Genomic DNA, 15,745 nt, shown 5'->3' with positions numbered 1-15,745 from the left:
ACCTGTGTTTATGTGTACTATCTACTATGGTTTTGCTAACAATATAACCTTCCTGATAGCACTCTAGTTTCTAATACCCTTCTTTACTAAATATATCTAATATGTTATTATTTTTATTTTTCAGGACAAAAGACTATACTTCAGCAAGTAAATGGCCGATTCCTTCCCGGACAGTTGATCGCCATTATGGGTCCGTCTGGAGCAGGAAAATCGACATTGCTGGATGTCCTTTCAGGATATCGCATTTCTGGAGTAGAGGGAGCAGTTTACGTCAATGGACGAGGCAGGAATTTAAGTGAGTTATATAAATACATAGTTTATTTAATTTTCCCAAATACCTATTAAAAATGACTTATTATTAATATGTAGACGCATATTAAAAATATGATAATTTTACAACCTTATATAGCGTGAATTGCTACGAAATCAACAAAAATCATGGCAGCTTTTATATGAACCGAAATTTTTATACACATTTATGGTCGAAATATTTTAATTATGAAGATGGTATAAAGATAGCATAGTACCTGTCTTAAAGCCTTGGGCACGGTGTATTTGATTTATATCTAGGACCTAATGGGGTGAGTGTATGTCAAATGACCGTTCCTCGTAAGTCAGTAAGTTCTGCATGGGAGCGAAAATTTATTTTTAATATTTTTATTATAAAAAGTTACTAATTTCACCAAATATTTTTTTTGCAAATTATTGAGATTTTGCAACAGATATATGAATCAAAAAAATATTATGTATACATGGGTCTCTGAATCTAATAATTAATAGAAACGGTAGCCATTTACTAGTTTCTATCTGCCGTACCAACTCATATTTCTTCGTAATACTTATATGTTATGTTACAATTTTATAGTACCGAATCAAACATACGTAATATCGATAAACTGTCAAAGACCAATATGGTACTTATACGTATTTATGATATTGTATCATGTCGTTGGTGTGGGCTATCGAATATACAACCTTAGGCTATTAACAACACTTTAACGACTGCTTCCAAAAATGCATAGTCATTAAATAACCATTACCTAGCTTCGTATATTTATCCAACCAAGACCGATTAAGTAAAATTAAAGTATATGATTTTTCATTTATTTATTTAACAAATTAGAATTTAGAATTTAGTTCACAACATGAAATTTAACTGTAAAAAACTAGTTTTTATCAAGAATTTTAAATAAAAATATAATGTAAACATTACAACCAGAAGAGAGAAGAAAAAAACATGAATCGTGTTAAACAACAAAATAAAATTTCAAAACAAAATATATAGCATATAACTGAAAATATCTGTCCCTGGGGAACGCATTGGTTAGTCTTGCAACTCTCGCTAATGCCTGATACCTGTCACAAGATAACAAGATCTAATTCAGAAGATGTCATGGCTATGACCACGTAGGTAATTGGTACGTGCATATAAATATTCAAAATACTCCGGACATCAGGATTGAAAACCATCCATCGTGAGAGCATGTAAAAATGCCTTAAGAGCAGAATTAGCCTACGAAGAAATTTCTTTTGGACGCACTCCAAAATACGCTTGTAGAAAATTCTATATGGGTCTCAGTCACAGATAATGGACCCATATACATAACATGGCATATAATTAAATTTTAAAAAGTAATTAGTTAGTTATAAAAGTACCGACATAATATTATTAACTGAATGGTAAGTAAAAACAATAAGAAACGATTAAAATATAACACTCTCCTTACAGCTAAACGCAATACATTTTAATAGTAATTAATACAAGAAAAATGTGTAGACACTCGAGACAGGTAACATAATCTTTGATCTCATATTTTATTTACATTGTGGTTGCATACACGATTTTCCTCTTACAGCTTATTATCACGAGGATGATTCGTTTTTGAATATTTCAATTGGTCCAAAGATCACAATCGATATGTAATGTTTAGTCATGGTATTTGCATTGTTGCCCACAATGATTCTACAAAACCAGTTTTAAGTACTATTCTAAAAGTAGATATAGGTATGACTTTGTACGTGGTTATGCCTTGTAAACTGTTAATTTATTAAGTACCTACTAAAGATTTTGTTCCACATAGCACTGTATTATATCAACAAGTCATCGTCAGAAGACCTTGCTGTTTCAGTTACTTTGTACGAAATAAAATGAACAAATAGAGCTACTTAGGATTTTTAGAATTTTGATTTCATTTTCGTACTATATTTTTTACTAGTATTACTAGTTTTTCACCTTTTAACGTACTTAATATTATCTATATTGTTTGGAAATATTTGGAAAACATATACTTTAACAAAATCTAATATGCAAAACTAGAGATATACTTACAGCGAGTCATAAAATATGAATAACAGCAAGAACCAGCTATTAAGTTGGTACCTACTCAGGTTTTTAAAATATCACTATTAAATTCCAATACCAAGATTTTTTTTTACAGAAAAAAGACAATACTAATTTTATAGATCACACAACAACATTAAAATGTTTGTTTCATTCATTTTCATATCATTTTCGTGGGTAGTTACCATGTTTTATTCTAAGAAGATCATGAAAGCCTCCGCAGAGTGGTTGCTATATTAACAGATTATTGTTTTACAAGAAATGGATGTTAACCAATTATTGGTTCATCTATTAGGTCCATACTCTGGGTCCAAAAAGAGCATGTGAATTTGTCAGCCCCAGGATCGAATCCGGAACCACGACATTATAAACATGATGCGTAACCGCTCGGTCATCTTGGGTGCTACACAATTATCTATTGTATATCCCACTAAAAATAATACATTGCAATAATTACAGGCTTCATTTTATTCCTCAAACTACGACATGACTTTTCTATAAAAGATTTGCGAGGAAAATATTTTTATGCCGTTTTATTTTCAAATTTTCCTAAGCAATACTAAATACCGTTGACGATATGTTAATGTTTAAAATAAGTTTTTAGTATTGGTTCTACATAATTAATTTTATATATCAATTGGTTTCGTTTATTAGACAAATTATGTATGTTTTCGAATGATTATTTTCTATTTAATTTAAGAAATATCAATATATTTGAAATATTATAGTGATTCATTGGGATACCCGATCAATATAATTTATCTATTGTACCATTTCGAGTAATTTTTCGAGTACATCTGCGAACTTTGGAATACGGCATGATTAACACGACGAAACAATTTATTTATATTCAATGACTAATAATGAATTATAAGATGTTTTATTATATAAATAAAAAAGTATGATAATTATTATGAGTGAGGTCGCATTAATATGCTAAATCAACGGAAACTTTTTCATCAATAGGCCTACATACTAAACTTAACACTATTTGTTTGAAAACGTCTAGAACCAGGATGCTTTTTATACATTACAATTATTAGATAGATCCCCGTAGAATGTTTTTATTATTTATTGATATCTGTTCATTATACAGTATAACCTCGTTTTTACGTGCCCGGAATTCACGTTTTCCCGGCAATTGCGTGTAATTTTTTCAGTCCCGATGTATTTCAGTTCATTTAATACCCGCATTTACGTTTTTCTTTCCCGCGATTTACGTCGGAAATATTCAAAATATGCGAGTTACGCGTGATTCTGAAGAACTGTCTGATGAAGAAGAGGTTGATATTCCAACAAAAGAAGAAGCAATGAGGTTCACCGAGGGTTTAAAAACCTACTTTATAAACTTTGCTGATATCCAAGATGACACTTTTAAATGTTTATATAGTCTTGAAAGAGAATTACATGACAAAAAAAACAAAAATGCAACAAACTAATATACATGATTTTTTCAGTAAAAATTTAAATTGAATGTTGTTTTTTAATAAAACGTTATTTTTTTAGAAACATAAAATTTTAAAGTTCTTTTTTTCAATACCCCCCTTTTACATTTTCCTTCCAATTAGGTTTTTTTTTCCAGTCCCTTAAAAAACGTAAAATAGGGGTTATACTGTAATGATTTTCATTCATCGCTGAATTGGTTCGTTTCATAAATGATCCCTGGAAATAGCTACCTATCAGTGCGTGCAGTACTTTAAAAGGATGCTCTTGAAAAAAAATACATGCATAGCTACTATATCCTACATATCTACTTAAGACGATACATCAGTGAAACGGCAAATAATTTTCAACTATACGCGCGACGAAATTTTGGACTCACTAGCATCGGAGAACGAACGTCGAGGTGTGAATACGTCAATTTGTTTCGTGATGGCGACGGGGGTATTAATTCTTAAATCATGTAAAGATGACTAAAAACGTTACCCATTTACTTGAAAAAGAAAACATGTCAATGAATATATTATTATTGTTATTAATAGAACAATAAACAGAATATTAAATGCGTCATTTGCACCCGCGACCCGCAATCCGCGCATCGCCTAGCCACGATCTTTTTAGACCATGCCTCAACTGAGATATAAGTATATAAGTCTTAACGGTGTGTACCTATTATCTCTGCGATATTTACGTAATATTCATAATATCATAGTTTAAATAACTAGAAAGATAATTGTGAAAGCTTAGTAATACATAATGTTGGACTATTGGAATAAGTACCTATAGGTAGTCAATTAGAATGTATCATATACTTGTGCAATATAAACGTAATATATTACATATTAATAATTAAACGAATACAACTTCTGAGAATGCTCCGAATGTACAGTATCTATAGACCGCACGCCACTGATACCTACTCATACCATTTAAAAGGTTTCATATTAAATGAATAACAAATTGTAAGTAACTTCTCTCTGCAAAGTCATCTTCCTTTACTGTGTAAGATTTAGATTAGTTAGATTTGACACTGTAAAGTAATTTTATTGTATCATTGCAGGCGTTTATTATTTTTCTTACTATTGGCTCAGAATGTCGATTTCGTACATCTTAATTTTGCTGTGTAAACGAGACGAGGGCACGTCATGGGGAATCCTATGCGACCGCTTGAACTGTGCTACACACGTTTGACTAGGATTATATAGCCAGATCAAAGTCTAATTAATGAATTAATGGTTACCTATTACATCAATTAAGTTTCACCTTTATCTGACGTATTCTCACCTTTGTACGCATGCAATCAAAATATAGTTATTCATATATTTTTCAAAGAATAAGACATTAGTAAATATCAGTAACAGTCAAATAATATCTGTTATCAATATCATCACAGAATTACAGATTATTACAAAGTATTACATTCTATCATTTTTATCGATATTAATCGATTGTTGAAATTAAACGTAGGTACCAACAATTCGAAATACAATACGAAACCGATTCTGATTATTAATATTTTTTATTTGTTAATTACGCGTATGTATACTATAATTTGTGGCATAAAGAAAATATAAGAGTGCGTTGCATTTGCCAGGCATGGTGAATACCGAAGGATCTACCAGCTAGGTGAAGTAAGTTTGTATACCTTGAGAGTAATAATGAAAACCTGAACAGCCGAGACTGAAATGGCTGAATTGCGCCGCAGGAGGTTTATAGATGTTTGATGAAAATAATTGCATAATGAAATAATGAAAATAAGTGGCAGCACTGGATCATCCAATATGGAGATAGTTTCTAGATTTCTGTGTTTCAAGGAGTATTTGTACATACTACATGTAGTCAAGAATAATAATGTCAATAAATCAAAATTAATTTAGATTTAAAATGAGAATTAAACATACTGTGTCGCTTTTATTGCAAATGGTCGGGTGTCAGTTTTATTTTATGAACTTTTTACTATTAGATGAAATATACCTACCAGCAGTGGTGAGTTTAAGGATGTATAGAGGTCTAATTAATTGTCTGATTTTGAGGTCATCCACGATGAAAATAAAATAAAATAAATCTAAATCACATTCTTTCGCAAAAAAATACTTATTGTTGAGAATGAAAGTGATGGCACATAAAAATATTAGTGGTTTATTTTTTATGTACCTGTTTGAATGGCTATTTTAGGCCCTCTTTAATGTTAGTTACAGGGATTTTGTTATGCTTTGGCTAATATTAATTTATATAAGTACATCTTTTAAAATTTTGATATAATTTGATGACTGGTTTTTATGTCTTCTTAAATCTTCGGACGAATCGATTGTATCATGCGCTTCCTCTCATAACAATATTATTCTAAATATTATCTCTTGGTTTAATAACAAGTTAGTATTGAGTAGGTATGCGAGTAGATAATATAAGAAATTTCAACATTAGTTTGATAACAAGTGTGATAAAAATGACCATCAAAATACTTTGTACTACGAGTATCAATCCATGTTTTAATTTCGATTTCACTTGTTTTTGTGGTATTCTTCATCCGATTACAATGTCAATTTTATTTATATCGATAACATCACAAAGATAATAAAAAAATGTATCTTACGTTTATCAAAATGACCTCCAAACGAATATTTATTTTTTTATTTTTTACGGCAGATTAAATTATTTTGAAGGTCAAGAACGTTTATTATTGGTAAAATTAATGAAACTGGCAACATCGCGATCTACAAAGATGCAATGTAGCTCTATAAAGATGTAACATAATGTTTTAAACCAGTAATTTGTTATAATATAGGTACTTATTCCGCGAATGAATATTAATTTATTTTCCATACCGGCTGCCCGATAGTGGTGTGCGCAATATAACATCACCATAACTATATGGTGTTTGTTAACTTACCGTAAAATTTTAGTCTAAATCCATTAATTAAAAAAAATTGAGCGTAGGATGCTCTTGTCAGTGAATAGATTTGTTTTTTTATATTAAGGTAACCGTAATGCCTCTGTGAGTGAATTTCAAAACTGCAAGTTGATATATTATTTTACTGAAAATTTCCATTCTTAAGCATCTATACGTATCTTTTGATGTCTCTATTGATTATTTAAAATGAAAATTGAAATGTTTTTACATTGAGTTTTTATTATTTTACGATATAAATCATTTTTTTTTAATTAAACAAAAATATGATAACACTTTGAATTTCACCTTCTCTTACCTTCTAAAGAACTATTAAACTACATTTTAATGATAATAATAACAATAAGCCGACTTCCAAAAAACGCACATTTATATTGTTTATAATTATTATCTAATATATTATGGTAATTTTCCAAAAAAGAATCTTTTCATGTTTTTATGTTTGTACAGAAAATTTTATAACGATAACTATTTCCAGTGATCCACTGGACTACGCTTTACGGTGACACTCTGCTGGCCATATTCTGTAAGAAGGATATAAAGCCATAGTGGCAGGATGGTGGATATAATATTATATCCCATCATGTGTCGAAAAATAGCACGTCGTATATTTGGACGATAAGATATATTATTTGTAATTTTATAAAAATGATAACAAGCGAGATTCATAATATGCTCCGATTGCAGTTAATAATATAAATAATAAATTTATTAAAAAAATATTCATCTAACTTAAGTATAAATTAATGTTTACTAATATTAATTCACTTGGGTTTTAATTGTTTAACTGTTTTATTTTTGTCACATTCAACCTGACAATAATTCTGGTAAACGAGTAAAAGAGTCTAAAGTGCAATCCTTTATTTGTATAAATAAGATTATTTTATTATTGTAGTTTGGTGCATACTATTCTTTTATATTGGTGATAAACTGTATTATATGACTCAACAAACAAAGAATACTTTGGACCACCTAAAAATTTAATAATCTCAAATAAATATAAACACTAACCTTTTATTTTAGTGTATATAATGTAAATGTGAAAGCATTTTTTCTCAATTCTATTTAGTTCTGTATCTACCTATATTTATTGAGTCATTTTAAATACTTATGCCTTTTATTTAATTGTACACGATACCCTAGTGTATACTGTATATATACTCTAAATCAGTCGTTCTCAAAGTGTGCGATAACGCCCCCTTGTGGGCGCTGGAGGCTTTCAGGGGGGCAGTAAAAGACTCAAAGAAAATTACGGGGCGTTATGGAAATCTAAAGAGGCGACGGCAGACAAATTCTATCTATAAAAATCCGACGGAATCTAGACACGACACCACTTGAGATGCGATTTACTACTCGAATGCTTGGGAGTCCCATATAGACGGTAAAATTAGAGTTGCTTACGCATGTAATAATGTGGATGCAGCTTTATATTTCATGTACGTAGTCCATGGTTAAGTTAACTAAATAAAATTGTCTGTGATTTCCGATATTTTTTTTCATACAACAATTTTCGGTCGATCGCGGTGATCCTATCCCTATCCGAAATTCTTAAGACGCGATTTTAAGCTTGAATACTTGGAGACCGGTATAGACGAAAAAACTAGGCAACAGAAGGTAATGTAAAAAAGTAAGTTAAAAAATATGGGGGGCACTAGATTTTTTTAAATTTCAAAGTGGGCGGGCGGTGGTCGAAATAAGTTTGAGAGCTTGTGCTCTAAATAATATGTTTTTCTTTTGTTCGATAGATGAATAAAATAAATAAATGATTTATTTAGGGACTTGAGTTTTTTCTTGCGCCGTCTTGTCTGAAGACCGGTTCGTAATCCAAGAAACCAAGGTTCCAACGAGCGCACATCCAATTAAATTATTAATAAAAACATAGGCCTTGGTTTAAAATACAAAAATACTATGTTCATACCGTGTCAATTTATAGGGTCAGTCAGCAACAAGCATTTTTTTATGTCAGTTGGTACCAGCTGATCCAACGAACTCCCATGATCTGTGACTCTTTCATTGTTAGTTTTATTATTATCAGTACTTACGTAATATAATATTGGTTAACTAAGCCGAATTAGCTATATTTTGCGATTTTTTTAGTAATTTTAATTATAAGTCACTCAGGGTAATCTGGTTGGTAGCGCGGTCGTCTTTAAAACCGTGAGTAACAAAGTTTCATTCCATAGTTGGTTGAAAAGGTCATGTTATTTTTTAATGCCTGTTTGATCCAGTGAAAGTAGGTAGCCAAATGAATGACAACAACGAAAATGCCGATACACTTTTTACTTTTAAAATGGTTTATGGACATCGTACCCAGTTATATATCAATAATATGTATATGTAACCCACATAGAAGCGAAATAGGTCATCCATAAATAGCACTTCAAACTATTTTAGATATTTTGACCCCCTCTCTCCTCCAATAGCCATACTTCGTCACCTCAATTAATAGTTAAATAAATTAAAAATTTTAAATTCTTTCGACATTTCGTGGAAAATGATTGATTTCATTTTATTAATATCTTCACAAAATAATTTAAACCCCTAACCAATTCGTCAAAAATCATCACAATATATTAGACCCTTCCTTCTTTTGGGCGAGACGTTATACGAGTATATAGAATATAGATGATCCCAAAGAGCTTAAAAGCTTTTTATATCTTGTAATTTGAATGAATTAAAGTTCAGGCACTAGGGATAGTAAATGGTTCATTTATTATAGAAAGCTTTTGTTTTATTGCCAGAAACTAATGCAATAATTTCATATCAATATTTCTGTTATTGTCAAGCTTTTAGTTAACGATTTATAGATAATATATTCCTTACATATGGGTTAGAAAACTTTTAATATTAAACTAACCATACTCCCCTGTTTTTTTCTATATTTACTCGCCTGGATACCTACTTATCTATTTTATAACCTCTTTCTTAATGTGTTTTTATTTTATAAGCAACATTGGAACACAAGCCATATAATTCTAAATTATTTATGTGTTCTGATATATGCATGAGTTGTAAGGAAAATTTGGAGTCAACATTATTTTGTTCTTATTTCCACAGCTACATTCAAGAAAATGTCGTGCTACATAATGCAGGACGACAGGCTGCAACCCTTGCTCACGGTACAGGAAAACATGAGAGTAGCTGCCGATCTCAAGCTGGACGTTTCTCTCGATCAATATGACAAAGATGAAATAGTGAGTAGTTTTTCATACGATATTATCAAATTAATAACACAATGTAGACAATTCGAGGGCTTTATGAGGTTTTGCGGGCAGAACACTGATACGTTATAATTATACGAGTAGACTCGACGAATCATGCCAATCGTCGTGATCAATCGCTGACTTTACGTACACGCACGGATTCAGGCACCAATTCGATCTTAACGACGCTTGTAGTGATTGATTCGTAGCATATATTATTATTGTGTTGTTAGTATTCAACGTCACCTGCAAACCAAAAAATATCTTATTAATACTATCGACTGAAGGTACTTGATGGAATTTGAATTTAAATTCTAGTGGATTTAAGTTTTGTACTGTTCCATTTGAGTCGTTTTTTTTGTGACCCGGGTTTGCGACACTCACGAAAAGGCAAATAAAGGCAGTGTTTATGTGCCCTTTGGTGAATATACACAGTGCCTGAAGATGCTGAAAGGCGAAACCCGGGTCGCAAAAAACGATTCAAATGGAATAATACAAAACTTAAATCCATTAGAATTTAAAAAAATATGTCTTGGTCAGCTTGGTGGCCCCGCAAAACAGCCTTCCTTTTGTGTCTTCTCTCATATTATAATATTAGTCGAGATATCATCGCGAATCATTTTCAATACCACAAACCGCAAATATTGTAAATAAACCTAAAAAATATATACTTGTTATATTGATCAGCTTCGTGGCTAGGTACTCTAAACGGTCTTCCACCATATTTAGTTATTTCAAATGTCACCGCAAACTGTTTGGCTATAATGCTATAAATACCGCAAACAGCAAGATTGCATTTGTATTTGGATAAGTAATGAGTTATTGATTGTATTTTACTAGCATATTCCGTCCTTTAAGGTCGATGACTATTATTATAAATATACAAAAACGTCAACATTGCCAGAACGGACAAAACTCGGCCGGAGGCGAATCCTGACACATTTGCGGTAATCTTTTATTTCAACCGTCGAGTTAGATCGAGCTATTATATGAATAATATTTCTATTTCACTCACTATTAACGATATGATTCAAAATGACATTTTATCGATCGGACCAGACTGTCGGCGCAAGTCGTCGAATCTACTCGTGTAGTTAGGAGTTGAATTGGACCTTAAGCAAAAATTACACGAGCATATTCGCCGCATCAAACTAGCTTGAATCGTTTCATCGAGTTGTGGATGAGACACAAATCGAATATAATATTATACAATACTAAAAGATGCTTATAATTATAAATACATCTATATTTACTAACCAAATAAAAATAATTACAAGATAAAAAGAACTTCTTATATACCACGTTTTTAAATTTTCTGTTGAATCATATAAACTTGATAAATCCATGTATTAATAAATACTTTTTTGTACTTGATAGAAATACTGAATAAATTTGGAATAATGAAATATCATTTTGACATTTCATATTGATTTCCATATTAACGCACGTATATATTAATAATTTAGTTGCTAGGACTAGACACACAAGAATACGAGCTAATAAAAACGTGGTAATAATAAGTCATATTGAATAAATTAGCTAGGTGTCGATAATAATTAAAATAATCTAATCAGCTATTATTGATAACCATTATGATAAATATATAAAAATACTAATGACTGAGTAATGAGGATCTGAGGATTGAATAAATACAAGTGCACATCTGACCAAAACGTTAAATTCTATATAACTTTTTTTTAAATAAATGTGGTGTTGTTGTCGTCAAATGATCCATTATTACTGTGCCAATTCACGTATGTATATTAAAGTCGCGCCAATACATTGAAAAGAGATATGTCTCTACGAGAATAATTACAGCATTTTATACGCATATCACATGTGCGTGTGAAATATGGACCATAAATAAAAATGAGATCCAGAAACTTAGAGTAGCACAACGTGGTATGGAGAGGGCATATCGCGAAAGGACAAAAAGAGGAATGAGTGGATTAGGAAGCAGACAAGGGTTTGCGGTATGATAGAGTTCGTTAAAAGCCTCAAATGGAGATGGGCTGGGCACATAGCTCAAAGAAGGGACAAACATTGGACAAATTTAGTCATCCAGTGGTATCCAAGAGGTACAAAACTTCCGCAAGGTAGACCTGGACCGATGAAATGTTCTGCGGAAGTACGTGGCAATGCAATGCACACGACCGAGAGAAGTGGAATCATCTTGGAGAAGCCTTCATCCAGCAGTAGATAGATTCAGGCTAATGATGATAATGATATGCATAGTCCATAATATTGTCCAATGATAAATGTAAAATACTTGAAGCAATTACATGTTTGAATTCTGTTTCGTGCATAAATTTGTACATACATACATGTGTGAAAACGAGTGCTAATTTTTTTAGGATTAAGTATGTGTCACTAGTGCCTACTAATTTAATCCTCAATTTCTAAATTAGTACTTGTACTTGCTAATAATTTAACATTGTTTTTATTCAATTAATATATCACACGATTTGAGTTTCTTTAGTGTAGGTACATAGATAATTTGAAAACAACTACTAAAAAAAAAAAGTATTTTTTATATTACGAAAATATTTAAGTTTTTCTGTGTAAAAACAGCATAAAAACAACGGTTTGTGTTCAAGTTATTCGTTTGTGCAGGAAAAAAACGAAAAAAATTGTAATCATCGGTAATTATTTATTGCGTTCAATGGGTCAACGACATTTTCTCGAAATTCACAATCTCTTTAGCATTTTGAACTCCGAATGAAATTTATTTGTCATCGAATAAACAGCTTTTCAAAACAAACAAACGCATTGATTTTCACACTATCGTGTCTCAAGAAATTCGCGAGTGCCAAGGTCTTCTGTAAAAAAAAAACAAATCGTATAAAATGCAGATTGCCTTGAAATCGTAACTGCAAAAAGATATTTATTGCCTTTCCAAAAGATATTCGAGTATACATGTGTTGCATTGATAGCTAGGTCACATACCTCATGGCCCTTTATCATACTTATAATACCCCATTTTAAGTGAGATTTATCAATTAAATTGTGTTTGAAGATTGAGTCGACATTTTTTATAACTGATGGTAATTTAAAATAATTGTATTTCTATTACAAAAAGTTATAATAGGAGTCAATATATATATATTGTCAAATTCAAAAGAATTTAATCCACGCAAGTCAAATTTTACAGGAGGCACAAAATCATTTTTCCTATGGTTTTCGGGTACAGTGCAGGGCTCGAAATGGACTGGAACGCACTGGAGCGCCGTTCCTGTTCGTGAAATTGGTAAAATTATCGCTCCGTCTCGTGGAATAAATAATTTGACCGTCTGAGCTGGATAGGCCATATAATAGAAAATCTAACACACTTATTTTTATGAAAAAAAACACATATACTTTGATAACTTTACTATGTAAAAATCTTCAGAAAACTGTCGAGCGCTCCGGTTTGTAAATTTTTCCATTTCGAGCGCTCGCTGGTACAGTGTTACTCATAAGATATAAAGTAGACATAAACTTGAAATGCATGATGATTTATAATTATTTGTTGTTTTATTTTCCCAATCTGATATTAATTATTAAGTCAATTAAATGAACACACAAAAAATGTGATGGTGTAGTCTTATATCCCACTTCTCTTTATTCTTTAAAAAAATACAAACTAAATATAGATAATATTTTGGAATTCGCGGCTCACATCCTTTAGACACAATGTATATTTAGCCCTCAATAAAACCTATTTTGAAAAAAACTGAGGGTTAAATCCTTTTGTATGTCGACAGTTGATAAATAAAATATACAGAACATGGATAGCATACTAAACTTAATGACATAACGTATAGATAACAGAAAAACTACATGGTTACTATAGAAGCCTCAATTTGTACATGAAGTTACGATATGCATTTTAAATTTATATACATTACATATTTGACACACATGCAATTGCAAATATTTTCTGTTATAAATTGAGACTCATTATCAAATTTATTAAACAAAATATAGTAGGTATAAATAGTACCTCCCTACTAGAATAGATAATTACCTATTTATATTGTCATGTATACATACTGTTCCAGTATACATGACTAACTTTGGGATAAGACGGTGATTCAACTGGCAACAAAAAATATCGTCCAAGTTTAAATCTGTAAGAATACATTCCTTTCTTATAGTCAAATTAAGAACGCCCGTGTTATATTTTCCAGATCGAAGAGATATTGTCAACTCTTGGATTATACGCTCATCAGAACACACGGGCTGCGCGTCTTTCAGGGGGACAACGGAAGCGCTTATCCATTGCTTTGGAATTGATCAATAATCCATTGATTATGTTTTTGGACGAACCTACCACGTATGTACTTTATTTAAATTAATAATGTTTATTATTCCTACTTTCCTTTCTTCAAATCGAGCTACGAGTACATACGAATTAATAAAATTAATCAATCTCTTCGATTCCTGCACGCAGTCTCCCGCCAGTCTGTACATCAACCCGTTTTCCTTCACTCTAACAATCCAGCGGAGCCTCCAAACATTCCCAACAATCAAACCTGCCCTGAACTATACCACGTCTTAACCCCAACACTTTCCGCGAATTCATGCTGTGGTAGGAAATTAAACATGCCCAAAACTAATTAAAATCAAATTTTTCCGTAGATAATTAAAACATTATAAAACAATTTATGCGTATCATAAAGGATTAATCTCAGGTATAAGGTTTTTATGCCAAGTAATGTCGCAGGAGCAGTTAACTAAAACTGAGGTAGCTACGAACGTCAGTGTGCCTTGACTGACTTTATTTGAGCATAAAGTAAGAGTGCCCATAGGAGAAACAGACAATAAAATAATAATAATACAAACCCAACAAGAAAATTATGCAAAGATACCTTTACGCTTGCAGAATGACACCGAATTTTTCTTATAAACGAAGCAATAATTTTGAAACTTAGGTAAAGATTATTTTTGGAACCCAGAAGTTTGGCATAATAATATGGTGGACATGCCTTGTCTATCTACCCGTATCAACTGTCTATTAAGAGTTTGGATGGATTGAAAATGATGTACACAGCTCTTCATTTTATCTTATCTTCCAGACTCTTCTTTCCTCGTGCGTTATAAAATGATCATCAAAACTTTCTTTTCAAATGAATCCAAAATTCCTATCGTTTTTAGAGAAAATATGCATCTGTTGTTCGTATTATCGTTGTATACATAAATCTTATAATATTTATTCTTTCTTACTAGCAGGAATAACACAGGTAATAATTCTGGGTACACAACTATAAATATTTTTTTATATTACAGTGGTCTTGACAGTTCATCTTGCAGTCAATGCGTGAGGTTATTGAAACTCCTGGCCAAGCAAGGAAGGACCATTGTTTGCACAATCCACCAGCCCTCAGCTTCCCTCTTCCAAATGTTTGACCAAGTTTACATATTGTCACAGGGCGAATGCTTATATCAAGGCAGCACAGATAATCTAGTACCATACTTAGAATCGGTTAATATGCCATGCCCGATGTACCATAATCCAGCTGATTACAGTAAGTACTATTATAACCTACATAATACGATATTTTACTACACATTGACTTCCGCTTATAGCACCTTAATATGAGTGGAGATAAAGAGTTTGAAGTGAATTGTGTCCTATAGAGACGAAGCCTACATATATTATGAAAATTGAGCAAAACGATTACTATGGCAAATTAATAAATTATCTCTCAGTCATTTCGAATTTTAGTATAATTTAGAGCAAATATCGTACTGTTATAAAGTATATAACTAATTGTTTATGCAATAAAGCATATTATGTAGAATATTTACATGAAAAAATCATAAGCGATATGTAGTCACAATTTTTAATGCGGTAAAATACAGAATATTCTT

At 31.4% G+C, this 15,745-nt stretch overlaps 1 protein-coding gene across 1 annotated transcript in view; it reads left to right on the top strand.

Annotated features, from left to right (window-relative positions):
* LOC147078417 (ATP-binding cassette sub-family G member 4) overlaps positions 1-15,745 on the top strand; it is a 53,210-nt gene that overhangs the window by 27,800 nt on the left and 9,665 nt on the right. The window contains exons 3-6 of the mRNA XM_085959331.1: positions 125-295; positions 9,747-9,883; positions 14,062-14,207; positions 15,161-15,399. Coding sequence (XP_085815457.1) covers positions 125-295; positions 9,747-9,883; positions 14,062-14,207; positions 15,161-15,399 — 693 coding nt within the window. The remainder of the gene's footprint in view (positions 1-124; positions 296-9,746; positions 9,884-14,061; positions 14,208-15,160; positions 15,400-15,745) is intronic.

The sequence above is a fragment of the Rhyacophila brunnea genome, unplaced genomic scaffold, assembly GCF_057557595.1.
Source record: "Rhyacophila brunnea isolate RB1 unplaced genomic scaffold, BYU_Rbru_1.0 scaffold_11, whole genome shotgun sequence".
Classification (NCBI taxonomy): domain Eukaryota; kingdom Metazoa; phylum Arthropoda; class Insecta; order Trichoptera; family Rhyacophilidae; genus Rhyacophila; species Rhyacophila brunnea.
The sequence above is the reverse complement of the archived record's forward strand: the minus strand, read 5'-3'. Positions and strand labels throughout refer to the sequence as shown.